The sequence below is a fragment of the Pogona vitticeps genome, chromosome 1 (assembly GCF_051106095.1).
Source record: "Pogona vitticeps strain Pit_001003342236 chromosome 1, PviZW2.1, whole genome shotgun sequence".
NCBI classification, from domain to species: Eukaryota; Metazoa; Chordata; class Lepidosauria; order Squamata; family Agamidae; genus Pogona; species Pogona vitticeps.
In genome coordinates, this window is record NC_135783.1 from 277,300,243 (window position 1) to 277,323,333 (window position 23,091).

General features: G+C 41.9%; 1 protein-coding gene across 4 annotated transcripts in view; it reads right to left on the minus strand.

Annotated features, from left to right (window-relative positions):
* The window catches only part of NELL1 (neural EGFL like 1), a 670,736-nt gene that overhangs the window by 17,585 nt on the left and 630,060 nt on the right, over window positions 1-23,091 (minus strand). For all 4 annotated transcript variants that reach the window (XM_072985884.2, XM_072985883.2, XM_072985886.2 and 1 more), the window contains one exon: window positions 5,713-5,906. In XM_072985884.2, coding sequence (XP_072841985.1) covers window positions 5,713-5,906 — 194 coding nt within the window. The remainder of the gene's footprint in view (window positions 1-5,712; window positions 5,907-23,091) is intronic.

The following is a 23,091-nucleotide window of genomic DNA, read 5'->3' on the forward strand; positions in this document are numbered from 1 at the left end:
GATATGTGTTTTATTTAAACTTGGTAATATAACAAAAAGAACCACAGGAGCCACCACCATCACTATAATTCAATAGAGATGGCCCTTACCATTATTCACATTCCTGTTCACTTGGACCAGAATAAAGATGCTACAAATTGAAGAATGGTGAGACTATATAGTATAATCAGAAATCTAGAGAAAGAAATAGCTTGTGATATGTATCAAGAAACATTTTTATGACTAAGTGTTATAGTCATAGGAGAAAGTAGATTGCCCAAATATTTAAAAAGAGGCCACTGTATCAAGACACCGCATCTTCTTATAGCCTGATAACGGGCTCAATTCAGATTTGCTCAGAAACTGTTGAAAGCAACTTAATTCCTCTTAGCCTGTTCTTAGAGTGTGACTAAATGGTCAAATATTCTGGGATTTGTTCCACTTATAAAACACATGAATTAAAAAATATTTTGACTGAATATATGATGCAATGGTAAAATCAAATTAGTCCAGCCATTTTTTCTCCCAAAAAGGCTGTTTTCTCTGCTGCTGATTTCTGCTTTTTTTTTTTTTTTTTTAAACGGCAAAAGGATTTGACCTGGTATTTTTTCCCATGGAGCTAGCCGGTACATAATTGTATATATGGGGGAGGGGGTGAGAATGTGCAAAGCCTCTCCACCGTCTCTTTTTTTTTTTAATAGCTTCCCACCTGGTTGGGTTTGATATGCAGGATTGGGGGGGAGGGGAGGGGATGGGGAAAATGTAAAAGCAAACAACTGTAATTATGGTTAATTGTGAATCTGCTTTTTGTTTAAAGCTTCTCAGACTACTATATTTCTGAAAAACTTTTCTATAGAAAAATAATGTATAAAGGTACTTCACAGTCTCAGAATACAGATCAAAAGTTTGAATAGTACTTTTGCACAATACATCATGATTCACAACTCAGAAAAAATTTGGGATCACCACTTCTTAACATACATCCATTACTTCTTTTCCTTACTTTCAAGCAATGCATGCAGGAATTATTGATCTCTGGTGAAATATAGTTTGGAGCTAGTTTAAAAGGATACTAGACTGAGTGCCAGGGAGGTTCTACTTGGCTTGTCTGTAAACATCGCCTGGTATATTTGTGCTGAAATATACCCCCTTCTCTGGCCACCCTGAACCATATCAGGGGACATGTACAACTCTTCCACCCCCAAGCATCCTGGCATCCAGCCAACACATCAACCAACCCCATGTGGCTCTTTTCTGGCGGCACATATAAGAATCCATCTGAGAAATTTCTGCAATAGTTGAGGTTTCAGATGCATCGCTCCGAACCTCACGGCAAAGTGTTACTATACTGCACAAGTATCCTCACAGTGTCCCTGTAGATGCAACATTTTCCTTGGCTCTCGGCTGCACATCCTCCCCCTCCTTTCACTCTTGCTTTGGAGTAGGGGATTCTTCTGGGTTGAAAACCATTAAAGGATCATCAGAGGCAGGATCAGGAAGGAAGAATGAAACAAGGAGGCATGAGGGCTGAAATGCAACTTGCACCACAACCATCATGAATTGTGAACTCCTGAATCAATCAGCAACCCCTGTGTGTGATTTCTGTTTGTGATTTCTGACATAATACAGGCTGCAAATCAAATCACAGCAAAGCCAAATAATTTTGATTTGCTCCAATGTAGTAGACATGGTCTAGAGGGGCGGGGTAAAAATCAAATAAATAAATAAATAAATAAAATAAATTTGGTTAAATCCAGCCTAGTGGCTGAAATCCTGTTGCTTAGCCTAATAAGCTATAAACAGAGTTGGCCTATTGAATCAATGGAACTTATGGAGATGTTGACTCACCAAATCCCCACTGATTCAATGGACGTACTTTAGCTGCAACTTATTATGGTAAGCAACAGGATTTCAGCCGGTATGTTTAAACTACAGCCCACAAATAAATGGAATAATTCAATTTAAAATATCACCACTACTACCTATGTACTTTCATGTTTTATTAATACTGTGACTGATAATGGTAAAAAAAAGTCTAATGATTTTTGGACATACACTGTGTCCACTGATTATGTCAACATTTGGAAATGAGGACTGATAATGTTGACAAGTCTGTTCCTCAAGTGATGATATCTCAGAGTTGAAGTACAGTTAAATTTGATCCTAATTAGGTTTTACAGCAAAAGTCTTTGTGCAGAGTGAAAGGCTATATATTGATGACACTGGAATATTGGGGTCAAATTGCTCTCTGCAGAGTGCAAGGGGAGCAGGCTTGTGTATGTACTGTAAAATATTATGAGAATATTAAGTGTATAATTATAAGGATGCCCAACTCTGTGTTAAAAAAACCTGACTAAGTCCAATTAATCCAAACACCAGACAGACCACACAGAGGAAGTTGTCTGCACAATATATTGAGCATAATCAATTTCATCTGAGCCAAAGTCCAATTTTTTAAAACTTGTCTTTTTTCCTCTCTCAGTTTGCATCATTATATAATATAATAATAGTACAGGAGGTGACAAGGAGATATACTGTAAGTGCTTTAAAAGTTGATTAGGCTGTTAATTGTGAACTTAACAAGTTCCTCTTCCAATACAAGCCTAAAGTGCAAGTAAATATGACCCCCGCCTCCTGATTAGTTTTGCAGTATGATCATCTACAAAATCTGTTCCATGACAGTTACTCCATTTCCCATTTCCTTGATGCCCAGTTGTACTGGGAAGTAATTAAAGGTGGTTTTCTGTGAGGCCCCAAAATTGTATCAATAAAGTGCCAGGAGCCTGGGAAATACTATTCTTCGTGGTGTTCAAGATCTCAGAAGGGCTGATAGAGATCCTCAGTACTGAAGATTCTGTTTGAAATGCTCAAGGCTGTAGCTGTCATCTGTGAGCCTAGGCACTGGGAGGAGTAGTTTTTGATCTGTCCAAGGCATATTTCCTATATTTTTACACCTTTCCCAATTTCATGTGATTTTTCCAACTTCAGCTGTTTCAAGACTACAACTGTTAATTTCAGTTTTTAAGCATCTCGGATCCTTAGGGTAGGAATGAATTGCGTGGGAGCTGACGCTATGCTAGACCCAACAAGCACTAAGCCACATTGTTTGCAGGATCTTAATGTTCATGCAAAGGACTCAAGTGCCTTGAAGAATTATTATTCCTATGCCCCCTTGTCACATGGAATGCTGTCAGTGCATTGAAAACAGGAGAAAAGAAGAAGCAGAGAGCCTTGTGTGTGACCTTCTGCCACCTGTACTGTCAGATGTTGGAGGTGACTGAGTGCAACTCATCTTACACTGAAGATTCATGCTTTTGCATGAGGAGGATGGAGAGATATTCCTGAATTTCTTAAACTGTCAGTTACCCACTGTGATCTTGCTGACCTTCCTGCAACCTTGATTGATATTTTTGCTGACATCCCTTCTCTTCCTTCCAAATTTCTCTCTGGATCGTCTCCTGGAGAAGGCAAAGGAGTAGAGATGGGGGTATTTGTATACTGATATCCCTGCACAGCTGGAGTTAACAGGGGTCCAGCCCCTGGGGGCCAGATGGTCCACTCACACATCCAGTGGTGGCAGAGGCCCCACTCATCCTTCCAATAGCTTCTGAGCGCCATTCTGTTCCCGGTCGGCTAGCCACCCCTGGCAGAGGACCAGTCTCCCTACAAGGCTACCGAGGTGCTAGCTGAGTGGTGCTCCTGAGTGATTGGAAGGAAGACAGTGGCCGCCAGTGGATGCGTGAGTGGATGGTCTGGCCCCAGGGGCCGGACCTTCGTTAACTCCAGCTGTGCAGAGATATTCATATTCATATACGAATGCCCCATCTCTATAGAGGAGACATTCTGACTTCGTTTTCAAGCTTTAAGGGGCAATCGTAACATTTTGAATCTTCATTAGTCAGAATTAGGCTCTTTTTCTACCTCACTGTATTTCTCTAGTATATATTAGTATACTTATTTTCCTGTAACAGAATATTTGGATGTGATTTGTTTCTAACTGGCATGCCAGTATTCAATGGCTGAATTCACAAGTTAGCTTAGCTTCTGCTTGCTCTGCTAACAGCAGGTAAAAGAGAAAGGGCAATGGGTTAGGAGGAAATTTTGAGGCCACGCAGACAGAATATTGAAGGGAAGCATATATATGTGAAGGTAATGAGTGGCATCTGGAATTACTCTGAGGAAACACGCTTTTTAAAAACATTATTTATTTATACCCTATCTTACCATAAGTATTTTCAAACAGAGCAAGTTAGTTAGTTTGCTGCACTAGGTTTGAATCTAACTGAGGAGAATTCAGGAACTACTATTCAGAATGTGTCTTCACTGCACATATACCGTATTATGAGCATGTCATATATCTTGAGGATTTTGGTGAAGGTTTTTGTTTTGTTTTTTTGTTCACAATTACAGAGTATCTATTCTAAACACTAGATCCCATACAATTAGTGCAGAAGAGCTGCTTTATTCATGGAAAAACAACCACCAAATAGGATTAAAGACAAGTCTCTGCCAATCCTGTAATAATTCTCATAAAGCTTGAGGGATGTTCTCTGAGAAAGCAGAATAAATTCTACTTCAGGCTACTTCAGTAATGAATGCACATTACTAATTAAGCTGTTAGAATTTTAATGTTTTAGTAAATTTTGTCCTCATTCACAGGAACAAATACCAGTATGTTTACAGAGGATTAGCTGCAGTATTATGTCTGGTGTAGTAATTCTTTCATTTATCTATAAAAATAAAAACTGGTGCTCTATTTATGTGGCTGAAATATGGACAGACTATGACAGAATGGAATATCATTAAATATGGAATGATTACTGATGCCACATACATAGGGCAGGGGTAACCCCAGTGCTAAGTAACTTGAATGAGGGGAGTCAGATTTTATTTTTAAATGAAAAGATACCTGGATTCACCTTCTGCAGAAGATTTCATGCATCACTTACTAGAGCTGGTTGTTAAGAGAATTTTAGTAAACAACCCTCATCAGCTAGGAATAATTGTAACAAGCCCTATATATTTGGTTTTTATCTATAATTATTTTATGCTTTTTAAAGCATCTGAAATACTCAGAAGAGCTGAAAGCTAATATGCTCCCATCAAAATGACCATAATGACCAATTGAGCAACAAAAGTTGCTAGCCTAGATTAAGGTAAGTGGCCCATGGATGAATGCTACCCCAAGGATATATATAAATCTTTTAAAGAGGTGATGACAACCTTCATTTATGTTTCTGCATGACACTCTCTTTGTCCTTTTACCCTTCTGCTTCCCTGCTTTTTCAGACTGCAGAGAGCTGTAAGGGGTGAGTCCTCCCGTATTCATTCTGAACCTCAGCTGGTCCCCTCAGCATTCCTTTTGGACAATCACAAACCTGTCAGCAGTGATATTTTGACATGACAGACTCCTCACTCACCGACCTAAGGTCCCCAAAGGCTTTTCCTGGACAAAGGGAATCCCTAGGGAATCTCAGAAACCGAAGAGGGTGGGTGGATGGGAGTGGGAACTCTTAACTAACCATAAAGAGCCCCAGATGATGACATGGTCTGCCTTGCATACGTGGAGCTGCACCAGCAGGATTTCAGCCATTGATTCAAGTAAAGGAGTATTAAAAACAGAAAAGGTAATGAGCAAAAAGGGCAAAGCAGGTAATTTGCAGGGTAAACATAAGACAGAGTTGTTTTGTTTTTTTAAAAAGGACAGTTCAATATGAATCACGTGGGGCTTACCTTACAGGAGCAAACAGAGCATCTGTCTTTCTTCAGTGTCCATACCTGGCCATTCCGCTTCAAGCCTCCTTCATGTGGGCAATCACCAGTACAAGATGGTCCAGAGGGACAGAGGCAATCAAATCCTCCTGGTAGGTTCACACAGACTGAATCATTCCAACAGGTGTGAGTTCTTAAGGCACATTCATCGATATCTGTACAACACAAAGGATTTTTTGGGGCTTCAGCAAACCAGGTAAGTCATCCCTACCTAGAATGAAATAGTTACTGAAGACCTGGGATCATTAAAACAGTGCCTACACTTATTATCCTTAGAAGGAAGACAACTGTTTGCAGAGCCATATTGTTAGCTTGAAAGGGAATGTTTTTTTTTAAAAAATATTATTATTTATATATTTAACTTATATGCCGCCCACACTACCCAAAGGTCTCTGGGCGGCTTACAACAATTTTAAGGCTATTCCTCAAGTCAAATTATAATATGGGCAGTAAAAATAAGGAACAGCTTCAGCAAATGCCTCCAATATATTATTAGAGCACTTTTTGGATATTTAGTAGTTAAGAACTGATTCGGCTATCAGGGGTGTAAAGGAGGGACATCAGAGAGGGGAAAAAAGCCCGGTTGTTGTTCTTAAATAGAGAGCAAGAGCAAATTATACTGACTGAAGCCATACATTATTCTCAGTCATCCACAGAAATAGGAAGTAGGAAAGAAAATGATAAACCTCTACATGAACAAAGTGATATTTTTGCTAAACACCAATCATAGGGCTTCCTAAGTTGGAGGGAAGGAACACAAAAGAAAGAAGTGGATGTGCTTTGTGAAGGAAAAGGAAGCCATTCACTTCAGGGGATGGAGAGAAAGAATTGTGGTACAGAAGTAGAATTACAACACCTGCCAAGGAGAAGAGACTAGAGAGAACATGGCATTAAAGACAGCTGATTAAAAAAAAGTTTAGGTAGCTCTGAGATACCTGGCTGGGTATCAAGAGTTCAATTCCCCACTGTGCATCCCAGAAGAGGCAGACTGTGTGGCCTTGGGCAAGCTGCACAGTCCCAGGTAACCCCAAGAAGAAGGGAATGGTAACCCCCTTCTGAATAATGTCTACCTAGGAAACCCTCAAAGGGTTATCATAAGACAGAACTGACTTGACGGCATTATTTACATCAAAAGCAGACAATTCTATCGCATAAATCTATTCCCTTTCAAAAATGACCCTCCTTCAGTGTTGCATTGATTATACACCTAAGCACTCATGTGTACTATTAATACCTATACATCTGCTTGCTACGTTAGGTATCTGATCTGATCTATGATCTGCCACATGTTCCCCAGTGTTACACTGTTTATATAGGTAGGCCATTTGTGTGAGTAGTTAAATGCACAGGAGAGGAGACATGGCTAAAATCATTGTACAGACATGGCAAAATAAAACACGGTGTAATTTTTATGTTTTCCTGTTCTTCCTCTGTACAAAAGACAATGATCTCCTGAAGGTGGAATGTGGTTGTAGACATGAGACAGACAAGCACATTTCATGTACAGAGTAAGTGCAGATTTTAAGCCTGCATTTTACCCTTACGTATATTGCCTCCCATGGACACCCACAGACATCTTTACGGTGATCCCCAAAGCGTGCTGTTGGTTCCGGGAGTTGCTCTTTGGAGCAACTCATCTCACCCACCTATAGTTTTGATATTGTTCAAGGGATCATCCTTCCCTTTGGTCTTGGTGGCTTCCTTACTGCATATGGCATACCAATGGGTTAGGGTACTTTTCCCCCCTATTTGCAGATCTGTATGTGTATTAATAAATGTGGCAGTTAACTCCAGTTGCTGGTGCCTTCTGTCTTTATTTCCATCCTCGCAAGTGGCACAGACAAATTAGTTTAGAGCCAATTACAGTCATTACTGGAGTAGTGCTTGCTCTTAAGACAAGAGCCACTCACAACTGTAATTCTATAACCAAACCCTTATTTACAACTTCTGGGACTAGTCTGATTTCCAAGGCAGGTGAAGAAATGAACACATACTAGCCCAGTAGTAGGCAATGATCGGACATACAAGAAATTAGATATTCTGTTTTTCCTGACTAAAGTGACCACTCAGCCCATCATACAAAAGCAATAGAAACCTACTTCAGCACCCTTTGATTTCCCCACCCCCTTCTTTTCTGGCTGGGAAAGCACCATTGAATCCAAACGTAAGGGGAAAAAATTGAACAAGACACAGACAGACAATTCATGGAAAGCTGTACATATGAAGAAACTGTAACTGAAACCCACAGTTATAAACTAAAGGAGACAAAAGGAAAAGATTCACCAGTTATGGTGTATTCAGAGTTCAACAATGTTACTTCTGCTGTGTGTAAGATCTCACAATTTCTTTTAACAGAGGGCCTGGTCACATAGCCAAAAAACCTGGGATTTGACCTGTGTTTAAAACCGTGCTAAGGTTCACATTCACAAAATGAATCCCAAACTACATACAGTATGTATTTTCCTCCAATTCGTATTATTTTCTTAGGAAGCAAGTTAAAATAAATGGCCAACAGAGGGGCGATTATTTTAGCACACTGTCTTCTTAAATAACTTAAGCCCAGTATGAACTATAGAGCATTTCAATTATTCAGAAGGAATGTGGGAAATGACTCAAAAACCACATGACTTGAGTGGGCTAAAATTAAAATGCTACATATGGGTTTTCTGAGAAATGTAGAACCAGCTCTTAGTTTCATAAAAGGGATGTGGTGGCGCTGTGGGCTAAACCACAGAAGCCTGTGCTGCAGGGTCAGAAGACCAGCAGTCGTAAGATCGAATCCACGTGACGGAGTGAGCTCCCATCGCTTTGTCCCAGCTCCTCGCCAACCTAGCAGTTCGAAAGCATGTAAATACGAGTAGATAAATAGGTACCATCTCGGTGGGAAGGTAAAATAGCGTTCCCTAGTCATGCTGGCCACGTGACAATGGAAAACAGTCTTTGGACAGGCGCTGGCTCTATGGCTTGAAAAGCAGGATGAGCACCACCCCCTAAAGTTGGACACGACTGGACTGAAAATGTCAAGGGCAACCTCTTAGTTTCATGAGAACCAATGAGCACCTTAACATTCACCGGCATAAATTTAAATTGAGAATGCCAATAAAAATAAGTAGCTGACTTACTCCAAGACAAGATAGCAAACCTAAACTAATATATTATGGAAACAAACCAAGGAGTCCTGTTTACGCATCTTTTTTCTTTAATACAAAGGGCACAATTAGGCTTCCTGGGTATCTACTGAAAATAATAACATTACAATATTGGAAAGTAGCACAACAATTTAGGAACCTATTCATTGTAACACTACACACCTTGTATCATCATATGCATTAATGTCCTTATGCATGACAACATGTAAAATAAGCATACAGAGATGGAATTAACCAGAAATTAATACATTTGTTTTTCATATTTTTCATAAAATGTAGAGTTGATCCATTTATTCTCTTGCAAATGTCATAAATGCTTATTTAGCCATAAAATTCATCTGGAGTTGAACAACATGATAACTTGGTGGAAAGATTAAATAAATTCTTTCCTATTCTTCAAATCCAGCATGCCCCCAAACTCTCCTTAATACACAGGTTTTGTGTATTACAAGTTTACAACAATATTCCCATTACAAATTTCTTGTTTCCTGGAAGACCTTCTTGGCAAGGATTATGTTGCTACTTCACTTGTAACAAGAGCCATAGCCAGAATTTGGTAATCTTTTAAAGACATGTCATTGTGTAAATCCTTAAACTCCATTACTTTTTCCCTCTTGATTTTCCATTTAACAAAGCATGGAATTGGAAAGGAACATGGCAGGTAATGAAAAAGTGGCCTAGTGCCTTAAAATCAAATCTCATGTTCAAGTATGTATCAGTTGCAACACAACTGTGGAAGGAAAACACTGTAACAACAATAAAATAAAGGCCATGAACAGGCTAATGGAGAAGTTATGGTTTCTAAAAGAAAAAGACAAACTAGCTGCCTTTAAAATATCTCATTATCACTTATCTTTTCAATGTTCTTACACTTGCACTTTAGGCTAAATCGTTAGTTTAAAATGTCACTGTACATGTTCTTTGTTGTTTTTGCTCTCATAAGAGGTAAACAATGTTCTTTCCCTCCTACATTAAGACATTTGTGCCACGCATAACATATGCAGCAGGGTTAACAACATACTTTATAGATTAGAAAGGGAGATTACACAATGTAGAACTAAAAGAATTTCAGAGATGAATATGGGGCTATATTGCACCCAAAGTTCCATATAATTGCTTTACTTGCAACGCAGACTCTTATTCTGCTTCCGTGCCATTTAACAGATTTATGAGAAGCCAGATGTTAGCAATTATGGAAACTAACATCATTCATATTCTCACTACAACAGACCTGTTTGCACTGCAAAACCTGACTTAATCTATTATACATATATTGAAAGGAGAAGAGGTAGCTTATTTACATACCCCCAAACACTTCCTGCTGAGAGCACATAAACAGCATTTCCACCAACTAGTGCCAAAATCAGCAAACTGGTCAACTAAGCAAATGATCAATAAAGAAAGTATCCAGCACTTTTTCATGGTTTTGTCATAACTTCTATCATCCTGCATGCAAAATATAGCATATTGTTTTATTGCTTATATTATTTAGAATCACAACCATTATTGAAATGCAAGGCCCAGGAATTGGGCTATCAGTTTTCTTAAATACACAATCCAATAGCTCTAGCCTTGTTTAAATGTTACCTTTACAGATGGATTCACCATGCTTTCAATGGAGAGTCAAGCTTCTCTTGACTCCATCTCTTTCAACACATGGAAAGCAATGCAGCTGCACAGAACAAATCTCTTCTTATATGCGTGCCCTTTAACCAGAAGTCCTAAAATAATGTTTGTATAGAATAATTGGTTTATTATTTTTTTTAAAAAAAACCCTTCTCAACAGAATTTTTGGTGTCTATGTTGGAACAGCTTGCCTCATATTAGACCACAATTTCCAAAATGATTATGGCTACTCATTGTCTATGTGGTATGATAAGATTTGGGTAGTGCCAATAGTAGGAAAACTTACTTATTTCAATAGACAAGGGAAAAGTCAAGCAGATATTTTTCATTTTAGTTGGTATCCATTGATTCAGTATATTAGTGATGAAAATATAGAATATATCACCCCAGATAATTATACAGAAGAATGGTAGCTTTCATTGTAACATGAAAAAGGATGACTATGTGGCACATCTGAGGTTTTCTATGCCAATAAGGGCCTTGGACGTTGTAAGTAAGCATTCCACTCTACTCTTCGTTGTTGCATCTTTAATTGTGTTGGGTTATAGGGGCTGGGAAAAAGGAATTTATCTGTTAGGTAATATGATGAAAACACAAATTAAAGAAATAGCTATCTTGATTCATGAGCATGATTCAGTGTTAGAAATTTGTAAACTAAGCACTTGCACCTTTCTGCCAAGCTAGACAAATCTGTTTCATTTTCAACAGCTTTGCTAGTCTCTGGAAGCATATCCAATCAATCAATCAATCAATCAATCAATCAATCAATCAATCAAACAAACAAACAAACAAACAAACAAAGAAACAATCCAAGAACTGTTGGGGCAACTTAAAAATTGTTATATTTCAATGTACGATTTTGGTGGGTCAGAAAAAAGGGAATGTGTCCAGGAAAGTTCACATTGAAACATTACAGTTAGTGTTCAAGGTGCTTTTTAAAAACTGTGTTTTTAAAAATTATTTCTTTTGCTTTTGTTCTGGAAATCTGTTTCATATGCATCGATTTTTAACACTGTCATGCACCCCCAGTGTCCCCTGTTTGTTTTCCCACTCCCAGGTTCACCTTCGGACATGACATGTTCTTTTCACCCTTTTCCGCTGCCACCAGAGGGTATTACCCTCACTGTACCAATTATGAATCTCAGACTATTGCTACCAGATATAACAAGGTTTATTTAAGGTCTGCTAGGCAAATCACAGAAGAAAAATCAAGGCTGTTCTTTTATTAATCATTCAATAAATGTGGATTTGATTACAAGTAAGCTTTCTTGGATCAATTCACTTTAATCAAGGTCTCAGTATATTTTGACTATGTATTTCTAATTCCTTTTAACTCTTTAATATTCTCTAACACACCAACTTTCCAATATTTCGTCTAAACACTTCACAATCTTCTCCCTAACTGATTCTCTGTCTCACCTTGTTCTGTTGACTCTGCCCCTCCTGTCCTGTAATAGGCTCCTGCACTAGAGCTCTAAAATGACTGACAGGACTGACGTGTGGGCTGTCCTCCACAAACATCTCAAATAACCCTCCAAAATTTTAAATACAGGGAAGTTCTTTGCAAAAAAAGCAAGCTGTATGAAATTTTCACCCTTCCCTAATCAGAGTAGATACACTAAGCATCCAAATTGCTCTGTACAAGGTGTATATCACATATAGTTATAAATCTACATGTACATTCTGTTCACAACCTTCTAGATAGGCTGACTATACTACAATCTCAAAAAAAAAACCCACACATACACACACAAAACCACACACACCCAGGATTAGATTAATTTGTCTCACTGAATAGATAGCCCATGGTTTTCTCATTTAGTTTTGTGGAGATTTGTGTTTGTAACAGCAGGTGCAACTCGCTTCAAAAGCTAGGCTCTGGAAGGAAAGAGCCCCCTGTCACGTCTTGTGAAATGTTTGTTACTTCTCATTATTACTTGAAAGTAAGTCTTAATGTGCCAGTTAGGGCTTACTTCCAAGTAAGTGTACGCAGAATTTCAGCTTGTGCTGTAGAGCTCTGATAGGGGAAAGACAGACTCATTTAAAGCAACCAAAGAATTCTCTAGATTCATAACCAAGTAAAAGGAGTGAGAAGCAGACATAATGTTAATTGCACTTGCAATTAGAACCATTTATATAAACATATCCAGGATAAACAGCAAGTGTTTTCCCTCTCCTCATTCTGGCATGAATTTTAAATACATTTATTCATCAGCAAAGCTCGAGTGAAATCACGTGAATGAGCAAACTGTTCAGTATCACAATGGATAATTTCGACTAACATCTAACTTGATTAAAAGATTGTGTCCAGGACTGGCATGTCCAAAACTGGGATAAGAAGTAGTGAAACATATATTAATAGTCACATAATGTTCATCTCTATTCCAAAAAATGTTCTCGCTTGTCAAAAATGCAAATTTTCACACAATAATTAAAACTCACAAAAATACAGCTCAGCTATACTTCAGATTACTGACAGCATAATCACATGTCTGTCTACTGAGATGTAAGCCCCACTGAGTTCAGTGAGACAAATCCCTCAAAAAGCACACCTACAGTAAAAGTACAGCATTAATCACATGGGACAGATGGAGCAGTGGCCCAAGACATTTTAACATCTGAGATGCAACTGTTAATGGACTCCCACTCATTAAGTTGCATAACAGCCCAAGGCTGAAAACTCCCTCTATGCTTGGCAGAAAAATACATTCATAGTAATAAATAACTCAGGCTTGACATCTGTTAAGTTTTACTGTGTGCTTTCAGAGTGCATGTACTGTACAACAAAGTTACATGTACCCTGAAATGGCCGAGTGAAGCTTTAATCAGCAGTGATTTATTGTTGCTGCTGCTGACCTCATTTTTGTTCCACAGGCAAAGCAGTGCAACAGGATTTCAGCCAATATTTAGTTTTGATTAAACAATTATTTGATCCTATCTCAAACTACAGAAGATTATACCAAGAAATTACCTTTAATTATTCTTTCTTCATGTCCTCAAGTTACTTCCAAATTATCAATGATCGCCAAACATATATTTTACAAGTTGTCATTCCCACAGCTAGAAATGCCCAACTATCCCACAAACTGCACCAGAGCACAGACAGAGTTCTGACTCCTGTCCTCTGAAGATGCCGGCCACAGATACTGGTGAAACGTTAGGAAGAAAAACCTCCAGAACATGGCCAGTGTGACAACCCCAGACCTACTGGAGTATACCACACTTTAATTAAGCTGCCACCAACCATTCCCTATAAGGAGTCACACAGACCAGGAATGGATTTTTAACAAACAAAAGAACAAGGTTTATTTAAATAACAAACAGGGTAAATAAAAAGATCAAGTAAATAAGATACTGTAACGTGGCTTAGTCTCAATCATACATACAACAGTTTGGTTCACACAGAACACTTTAAAGTAAAGCACAGACCCTGAACCTATCAGTTCTGGCTACCTATAAAGAAACCTGAACCTATCAGGTATGTACAAACTGACACACAGTTGTACTCAGTCTGACACACAGACTCCCACTCTTCAACTCCACACAAGCTCCCAAATATATATACAGTACAGCTCCTCCCCCCTGATGTCCCGCCTTCCACTCCCCATAGGATGGAACTTTCCCTCCAAACCCATGACAGACAGGTACCATCAGTGCTGTATGTAACACCTCCCCTCTTTATAAGTTGTTTTGCAGGGGAAAAGCTAAAGTGCTTTTCTCCAAAAAAACAACCAGGATCAAAACACACAAAACAGATATACAATAACACAATCCCATACTTACACTCTAGGTTAAACATATCAATTAGGCATTTAAACATTCATATTTACAATACATTAAGTTACCTTTATTAATACAAACCAAGACTGATCAATAAACAAGTACATTTAACTTTTGGTCACCAAAATATACATAGTCCATAGTTTCTTTCGCCGTCTTCACTCGTCGGGTCTTCTTGACAATGCGTCAGCAACACAGTTCATTGACCCTCTGACCACCTTCACTTCAAAGTCATAATCTTGCAGGTTTAAAGCCCACCTCATAAGTTTACTATTATGGGTTTTCATTGTCTTTAACCACTGCAGTGGTGAGTGGTCAGTGCACAGAACAAAATGTCTTCCCCAGATGTAAGGCTTGGCCTTCTGGATCGCGTATACTATGGCCAGCCACTCCTTTTCCACGGTTGCCAAATGTCTCTCACCTTTCTGGAGTTTCCTACTCAGGTAGGACACTGGATGCTGGTCACCATTTTCATCCTCCTGGCAAATAACTGCTCCTACCCCGCTGTTAGACGCATCGGTGTAGATGATGAACTCCCGGTCGAAGTCTGGAGCACGCAGCACTGGATAATTGATGAGCGCCTCCTTCAACCTCCGGAACGCCTCCTCACAGTCGCTGGTCCACGGGATGCGGTCATCAGTCTTCTTCCGCGTCAGATCGGTCAGCGGAGTCGCTATCTCGCTAAACCTCGGGATGAACTTTCTGTAGTAGCCCACCAACCCAAGAAATGATTTGACTTTTTTCTTGGTGTTCGGTCTGGGCCAATCACGAACGGCTTCTACCTTGGCCTCTAGGGGTTTGATCACTCCTCCCCCTACTATGTGACCCAAGTATTTTATTTCTGGGCTACCCAGCTGCAGTTTGTTCTCTTTGCAGGGCCTAGGCCAAAGCACTTCCTCCCCTGGGTTAAAGTGCCTCTCCCTGGTTTTCTGCTCATACCAGGTTTTCTTTCTGACCTTCTGAGCTTGCAGGTTTTCTGCTGCTAGCTCTAGGTTTCTCTTTAGGTCATTCATTAAAGAGTCTATATATGTCACAACATCTTGTGGGTCATCCTGGGTGATCTGTTCCCAATTTTGTTTGATCAAATCAAGTGGACCTTTCACCCTTCTCCCAAACAAAAGTTCAAACGGACTGAACCCAGTACTGGCTTGTGGCACTGATCGATAAGCAAACAAACGGGATTGCAGCTTCTGGTCCCAATTGTTTGGATTCTCTGCCAAGTAAGCCCTAATCATGCGCATCAGAGTCCCATTGAACTTCTCCGTTAACCCATTACTTTCGGGGTGATAGGCAGTGGTTTCCTTGTGTTTAATTCCACAGATTTGCCATAACCGTTTCATGAGCTTTGATGTAAACGATGTGCCCAAATCTGTGATTATTTCTGAGGCAAATCCCATCCTGGACATATACCCCACCAAGGCATCTGCCACTGTGTTAGTTTCAATGTTAGTCAAGGGTATGGCTTCGGGGTACCTTGTGGCATGGTCCACAATGGTGAGAATGAACCGGTTCCCCCTCTTTGTGGCCTTGGGCAAAGGTCCCACAATATCCACTCCTATACATTTGAACGGGGTGTCAATCACAGGCAAAGGGCACAACTTTGCTTTGGTCCTGTCACGGTTATTCCCCTGCCTCTGACACACATCACATTGTTTACAGAACTCCTTGATCTGCTTCCCTATTTCAGGCCAGTAAAAATTTTGTGTGATTCTCTGCTGTGTTTTGTTCACCCCTAAGTGCGCAGCAAACATGTCAGAGTGCCCCCTTTGTAAGATCATGGGGCGATACTTTTCAGGTACCACTAGCTGACTTCTGATCCCATCTCCCCCTTTTGAGATATTCCTCAGGGTCTCTCTATATAAAATTCCCTTTTTCTCACGAAATCTTGCTGGGGTTTCAGGTGTTAGCGGGGTGTCTGTCACCTTTTCAAAACACTTTTGGAGAGTGGCGTCTGCCTTTTGCTCTTGGCCAAATTTGCTGTCTGTGGTTAAGGTTTCCACCACAGCTTCGGAACTACCCTCATCTGCTTCCGCCTCGGGCCCTTCAGCACCCCCCTGAACTGTCCCCGTGGTAGCTTGTGAACGTGTAATCACTAGCACCCGTTTCACATGTTCAGCCAGGTCATTTCCCACGAGCACGGCTGCTGGCAGAGTCGATGAAATCGCTAGCCGCCAATCTCCCCTCCAGCCTTGAAAGCTCACAGGTACCTCAGCTACTGGCAGTGAGATCACCTGCCCCTCAATCCCTGCCACCTTCAGGCTCTCATTTGGGATTATATACTCCCTAGGAATAATGTCTGGATGGCACAGGGTCACCTGGGAACAAGTATCCCTTAGCCCCCTATACTGATGGTCAAGTATTCCTACGTCCACCCCTGCGGTCTCAAACAATTGCGAGTCTGTCCTCACTAGTAAGCAGCGCTTGACCTCTACAAGAGGACCATTTTCCCCAGCCTGATCAGCAGATGTAACTGTTCCAGATTGAGTAGCCATGGCAACAGGCTCCCTCAGTGGCAAGGAGCTCTGCTCTGTCTGGACACAGAACACAGCTTTTGGCTTGGTTCCACTCAAATCATGAGGCAAATTTCCCTTTAGCTGCTTTAATTTCTCACACTCTGAGAGTAGATGGCCCTTTCCTTGACAGAAATAACATTTTCTGCTGTATTTTGAGTCTTTCTCATCTGGTTTTGGTTTTCCCTCCAAAATCTGAGGTCTAGGTGGTTTCATGTCAGAGGGCTTCCCTTCAACATGGGCCCCTCCCCCTTGCTGGTTTTTCCCTGGTCCCTGAGAGTACTTGCTGTAGGTTTCTTTGGGTTTACCTACAGATTTCCCCTCAGCACCTAAGGGCTTTCTTATTTGGTAAATAAAATCTGCGATCTCTGCCGCCTCTGTCACAGGTTTAGGTTTCCTCTCCCTCACCTGGAACTTCAGTTCCCCATGCAGGACTGAATAAAACTGTTCCAGCGCTATCAGGTCTTTGAGCTGCTGGAAGGTCTCCGTCCCCTCCTGAGATAGCCATTTCTCTAGCAACCTCACCAGTTGGGCCCCCACTTGGGTAAAAGTCTGCTCTGGTTTTTTTGTGAGTGACCTGAATCTTTGCCTCAGCTGTTCCGCATTTATCCCATGTCTGGCAAACACCAGTTTTTTAAACTCCGCGAAGTCTTTCAACAGTTCCACTGGCATCTCTGCATAGACTTCTGCCAGGCTGCCACTGATCAAAGATCGCATAATAGTCATCTTCTCAGTTTCCCTTACTGAGAAGTCCACAAACGCTCTTTCCACGAGGGAAAAGAACACCTCAGGGCAATCTCCCTTGTGGTACACAGGGAATTTCTTCAGGTCAGTTTTAGACAGGCCGCCTTCCCCATTCCCTGGGTTCCCCTCATTATTATCGTTATTACTATTTCTATTCATTATCTCCAGCTTCTTCAGCTCAAACGCCATTTTCTCTCTCTCCAATTCAAATTGTCTTTGCCTCTCCCTTTCCTGTTTCTCTTCCTTTTCCCTTTCAAACGCCATTCTTTCTCTCTCTAATCTTTCCTCCATTTCCCTCACCCTCAGTTCATGCTGTTGGGCTAGGACCATTTTTCTGAGTTCTGGGTTCTGTTCTCCCGTGCTCTCATCCTGCACTGAGCCAAATTCCTCCTCAGAACCTTGGTCTACCTGTGGATCTCTCACTTCCTCCATTTCTGCCATCTGGCTTCGAGTCAAGGGCATAATCTCCCCCCAGAACAGGCTGCCTTCAAAAGTCAAGCCTCAAAATAAAGCGACGACTTTTTTCCTTTTGCCTCAGGAACAGCCTTCTATAGATTGCTGCTGTTCCTTCAGCACTAACTTGCTACTGTTGCCAGGCAGAATCCACCCCCTCTGCTAGGCCTCTCAGCAGACAGGCTAGATCACTGTTACTTCACACAGCTTTGCCTCAGCCCTTTCCCGCCAAAACGGGTTGCCTCAGAGCTCCCTAATCTAGTCCCCAATCTGAGGTGGCACGTTCTTCCACTAGCGTACCTCCCCGTGAGGTAAGCCTAGAAGATTACCTACGCGCTCTCAGATTTTCCCTGACTAGACCCCCCTTGCTCTGGGCACACTTGCCAAGGCTTTGCTGGACCACTGGACAACTGGACCAGTCGTATCCCACACGCTGGACACCAATCAATGTGACAACCCCAGACCTACTGGAGTATACCACACTTTAATTAAGCTGCCACCAACCATTCCCTATAAGGAGTCACACAGACCAGGAATGGATTTTTAACAAACAAAAGAACAAGGTTTATTTAAATAACAAACAGGGTAAATAAAAAGATCAAGTAAATAAGGTACTGTAACGTGGCTTAGTCTCAATCATACATACAACAGTTTGGTTCACACAGAACACTTTAAAGTAAAGCACAGACCCTGAACCTATTGTGACAAACCCAGACCTACTGGGATCTGCCACACGTTACACTAAGCTGCCACCAACCATTCCCTGTAAGAAGTCACACAGACCAGGGATGGATTTTTAAACAATAAAAAGAATAAGGTTTATTTTAAATACACACAGGGAAAAATAAACAATCAGGTGAATAGGATAAAGTAACGTGGCTTATTCTCACTCATACAAGCATACAGTTTGGTTCACCCAGAACCCTTAACTTGAAGCACAGACCCTGAACCTATCAGTTCTGGCTAACCAACAGACACCTGAACCTATCAGGTTGGTACTCTGACACACAGAAGTACCCTGTCTGACACACAGACTCCCACAACAGCTTCTTCTTCCCAGCTGCTGCTTCGTCACATCCCAGTGTCTCTCAGCATCTCATAAACTCTCCACACACGCTTCACATATATATACAGTACAGCCCCTCCTCCTGATGTCCCGCCTTCCACTCCCCATAGGATGGAACTTTCCCTCCAAACCCATGACAGACAGGTAACATCAGTGCTGTATGTAACACCTCCCCTCTTTATAAGTTGTTTTGTAGGGGGAAAGCTAAGGTGCTTTTCACCAAAAAACAACCTGTATAAAATACACAACAACAGTTATACATACCATAACATACTTACTTATACTTACATTCTAAGTTAAACCATAGCAAATAGGCATTTAAACATTTACCATATACATTACATCACTTTACCTTAATTCATACAAACCAAATTCAAAACCAGGTACATTTTACTTTTTGTCATCATTATATACACATAGTCCATGTTCTTTCGCCGTCTTCATTCTTCAGGTCTTCTTGATAAGGCGTCAGCAACACAGTTCACTGACCCTCTGACCACCTTCACTTCAAAGTCATAGTCCTGTAGGTTTAAAGCCCACCTCATAAGTTTGCTATTGTGGGTTTTCATTGTCTTTAACCATTGCAATGGTGAATGGTCAGTACACAGAATAAAATGTCTTCCCCAGATGTAAGGCTTGGCCTTCTGGATCGCGTAGACTATGGCCAAACACTCCTTCTCCACGGTTGCCAAATGTCTCTCACCTTTTTGAAGTTTCCTACTCAGGTAGGACACTGGATGCTGGTCACCATTCTCATCCTCCTGGCACAGAACTGCTCCTACCCCGCTGTTAGACGCATCGGTGTAGATGATGAACTCCCGGTCGAAGTCTGGAGCACGCAGGACAGGATAGTTGATTAACGCCTCCTTCAACCTCTGGAACGCCGCCTCACAGTCGCTGGTCCACGGGATGCGGTCATCAGCCTTCTTCCTCGTCAGATCGGTCAGCGGAGCCGCAATCTCGCTAAACCTCGGGATGAACTTTCTGTAGTAGCCCACCAACCCAAGAAATGATTTGACTTTTTTCTTGGTGTTGGGTCTAGGCCAATCACGAACTGCTTCTATTTTGGCCTCCAGGGGTTTTATCACTCCTCCCCCTACCATGTGACCCAAGTATTTTATTTCTGGGCTACCCAGCTGACACTTGCTGGCCTTTACTGTTAGCCCTGCTGCACTTAACCTCTGCAGCACTAACTCCAGGTGTATCAGGTGATCTTCCCAGGTATTACTGAAGATCCCTATGTCGTCAATGTAGGCCACTGTAAAGTCACTGAGCCCTGCCAAGGTCTGGTCCATCAGCCTTTGGAATGTGGCTGGTGCATTTCTGAGACCAAAGCTCAGGACTCGAAACTCATAGAGACCAAAAGGGCTGCAAAAGGCAGTCTTTTCTTGATCCCTGGGATCAATTCTTAATTGCCAATATCCCTTTACCAGGTCCAATGATGAGATGAACCGACAACCCCCTATGGTTTCAATCAGGTTGTCTAGCCTGGGCATTGGGTAGGCATCAGGAGTGGTTACACGGTTTAATTTCCTGTAATCGACACAAAACCTAATGCTCCCATCAGGCTTGTCCACAAGGACTATCGGAGAGGACCAAGGACTAGAAGAGGGGACGATTATGTTCTCCCTCAGCATCTCGTCCAGCTCCTTCCGCACCTTGTCCCTATAGGGTCCCGTTACTCGGTATGGGGATACTGCCTGCGGGGGTGCATCCCCTGTGTGGATCCGATGCATCACTCCCTTCACTATCCCCGGCTTGTTGGAAAACACCTGTTGATATTTACTAAGCAGCATTTTTAGTTCTTGCTGCTGGTCTTGGGTGAGTGCAGGACTGATCTTTACCTCCTCTGGGTTGTATTTTACTTCCCCTCTACCCTCCCAGAAGGGTAACTCAGCTTCCTCACTCTCAGCTGCTTTTATCGCAAATAAAACCCTCTGCTCCCCTCTGTAGTAGGGTTTTAGGGCATTCACATGAACCACCCTCCTTGCTTGGTTCTCCTCCTGCTCTATTAGGTAGTTCAGGTCTGACATCTTGGAAATGACCCTATATGGTCCTGCCCATTTGAGCTGCAGTTTATTCTCTCTGCAGGGCCTAAGCCAAAGCACTTCCTCCCCTGGGTCAAAGTGCCTCTCTCTAGCTTTGTGGTCATACCATATTTTCTGTCTGACCTTCTGAGCTTGCAGGTTTTCTGCTGCCAGCTCTAGATTTCTCCTTAGGTCATTCATCAAGGTGTCTATGTATGTCACAACGTCTTGTGGGTCATCCTGGGTGATCTGCTCCCAATTTTGCTTGATCAAATCAAGGGGCCCTTTCACCCCTAAGTGTGCAGCAGACATGTCAGAGTGACCCCTTTGTAAGATCATGGGGCGATACTTTTCAGGTACCACCAGCTGACTTCTGATCCCATCTCCCCCTTTTGAGATATTCCTCAGGGTTTCTCTATATAAAATCCCCTTTTTCTCCAGAAATCTCACTGGGGTTTCAGGTGTTAGCTGGGCGTCAGTCACCTGTTCAAAACACTTTTGGAGAGTGGCGTCTGCCTTTTGCTCCTGTCCAAATCTGCTGTCTGTGGTTAAGGTTTCTACCACAGCTTCTGAACTCCCCTCTGCTTCCGTCTCTGGCTCATCATTACCCCCCTGAACTGTCCCCGTGGTGGCTTGTGAGCGTGTAATCACTAGCACCCGTTTCACATGTTCAGCCAGGTCATTTCCCACGAGCACGGCTGCTGGCAGAGTCGATGAAATCGCTAGCCGCCAATCTCCCCTCCAGCCTTGAAAGTTGACAGGTACCTCTGCTACTGGCAGAGAGATTACCTGCCCCTCAATCCCTGCCACCTTCATGCTCTCATTTGGGATTATAAACTCCCGAGGAATAATATCTGGATGGCACAGGGTTACCTGGGAACAAGTGTCCCGCAGCCCCCTATACTGACGGTCAAGTATTCCTACGTCCACCCCAGCTGTCTCAAACAACTGAGAATCTGTTTTCACCAGCAAGCAGCGCTTTACCTCCACAAGAGGACCATTTTCCTCAGCCTGATCAGCAGAGGTAGCTGTTCCAGACTGAGTAGCCATGGCAACAGGCTCCCTCAGTGACACTGAGCTTTGCTCTTTCTGGACACAGAACACAGCTTTTGGCTTGGTCCCACTAGACTCCTGAGGCACCATTCCTTTTAGCTGCTTTAATTTCTCACACTCTGAGATTAGATGACCCTTTCCCTGACAGAAATAACATTTTCTGGTGTATTTTGATTCTCTCTCATCTTGTTTTGGTTTTCCCTCCAAAATCTGAGGTCTTAGTTTCATGTCTGAGGGCTTCCCTTCACCATGGGCCCCTCCCCCTTGCTGGTTTTTCCCTGGTCCCTGAGAGTACTTGCTGTAGGTTTCTTTGGGTTTACCTACAGATTTCCCCTCACCCAAGGGCTTTCTTATTTGGGAAATAAAATCTGCGATCTCTGCGGCTGCTGCCACAGACTTCGGTTTCCTTTCCCTCACCTGGAATTTCAATTCCCCTTGCAGGACTGAATAGAACTGTTCCAGTGCTATCAAGTCTTTAAGCTGCTCATAGGTCTCTGTTCCCTCCTGCGATAGCCATTTCTCAAGCAGCCTCACCAATTGGGCCCCCACTTGGGTAAAAGTCTGTTCTGGTTTTTTGGTGAGGGACCTGAATCTTTGTCTCAGCTGCTCCGCATTTATCCCATGTCTGGCAAACACCAGTTTTTTAAACTCTGCAAAATCTTTCATCAGTTCCTCAGGCATCTCGGCATAAACCTCAGCCAGGCTACCACTGATTAAAGATCGCATGATGGTCATCTTCTCAGCTTCCCTCACTGAGAAGTCCACAAACGCTCTTTCCACTAAGGAAAAGAACACCTCAGGACAATCTCCCTTGTGGTACACAGGGAATTTCTTCAGGTCAGCCTTAGACAATTGGCCTCCCTCAGAATCCCTATTATTATTATTGTTCTGGTTCATCAGTTCCAGTTTTCTTAATTCAAACGCCATTCTCT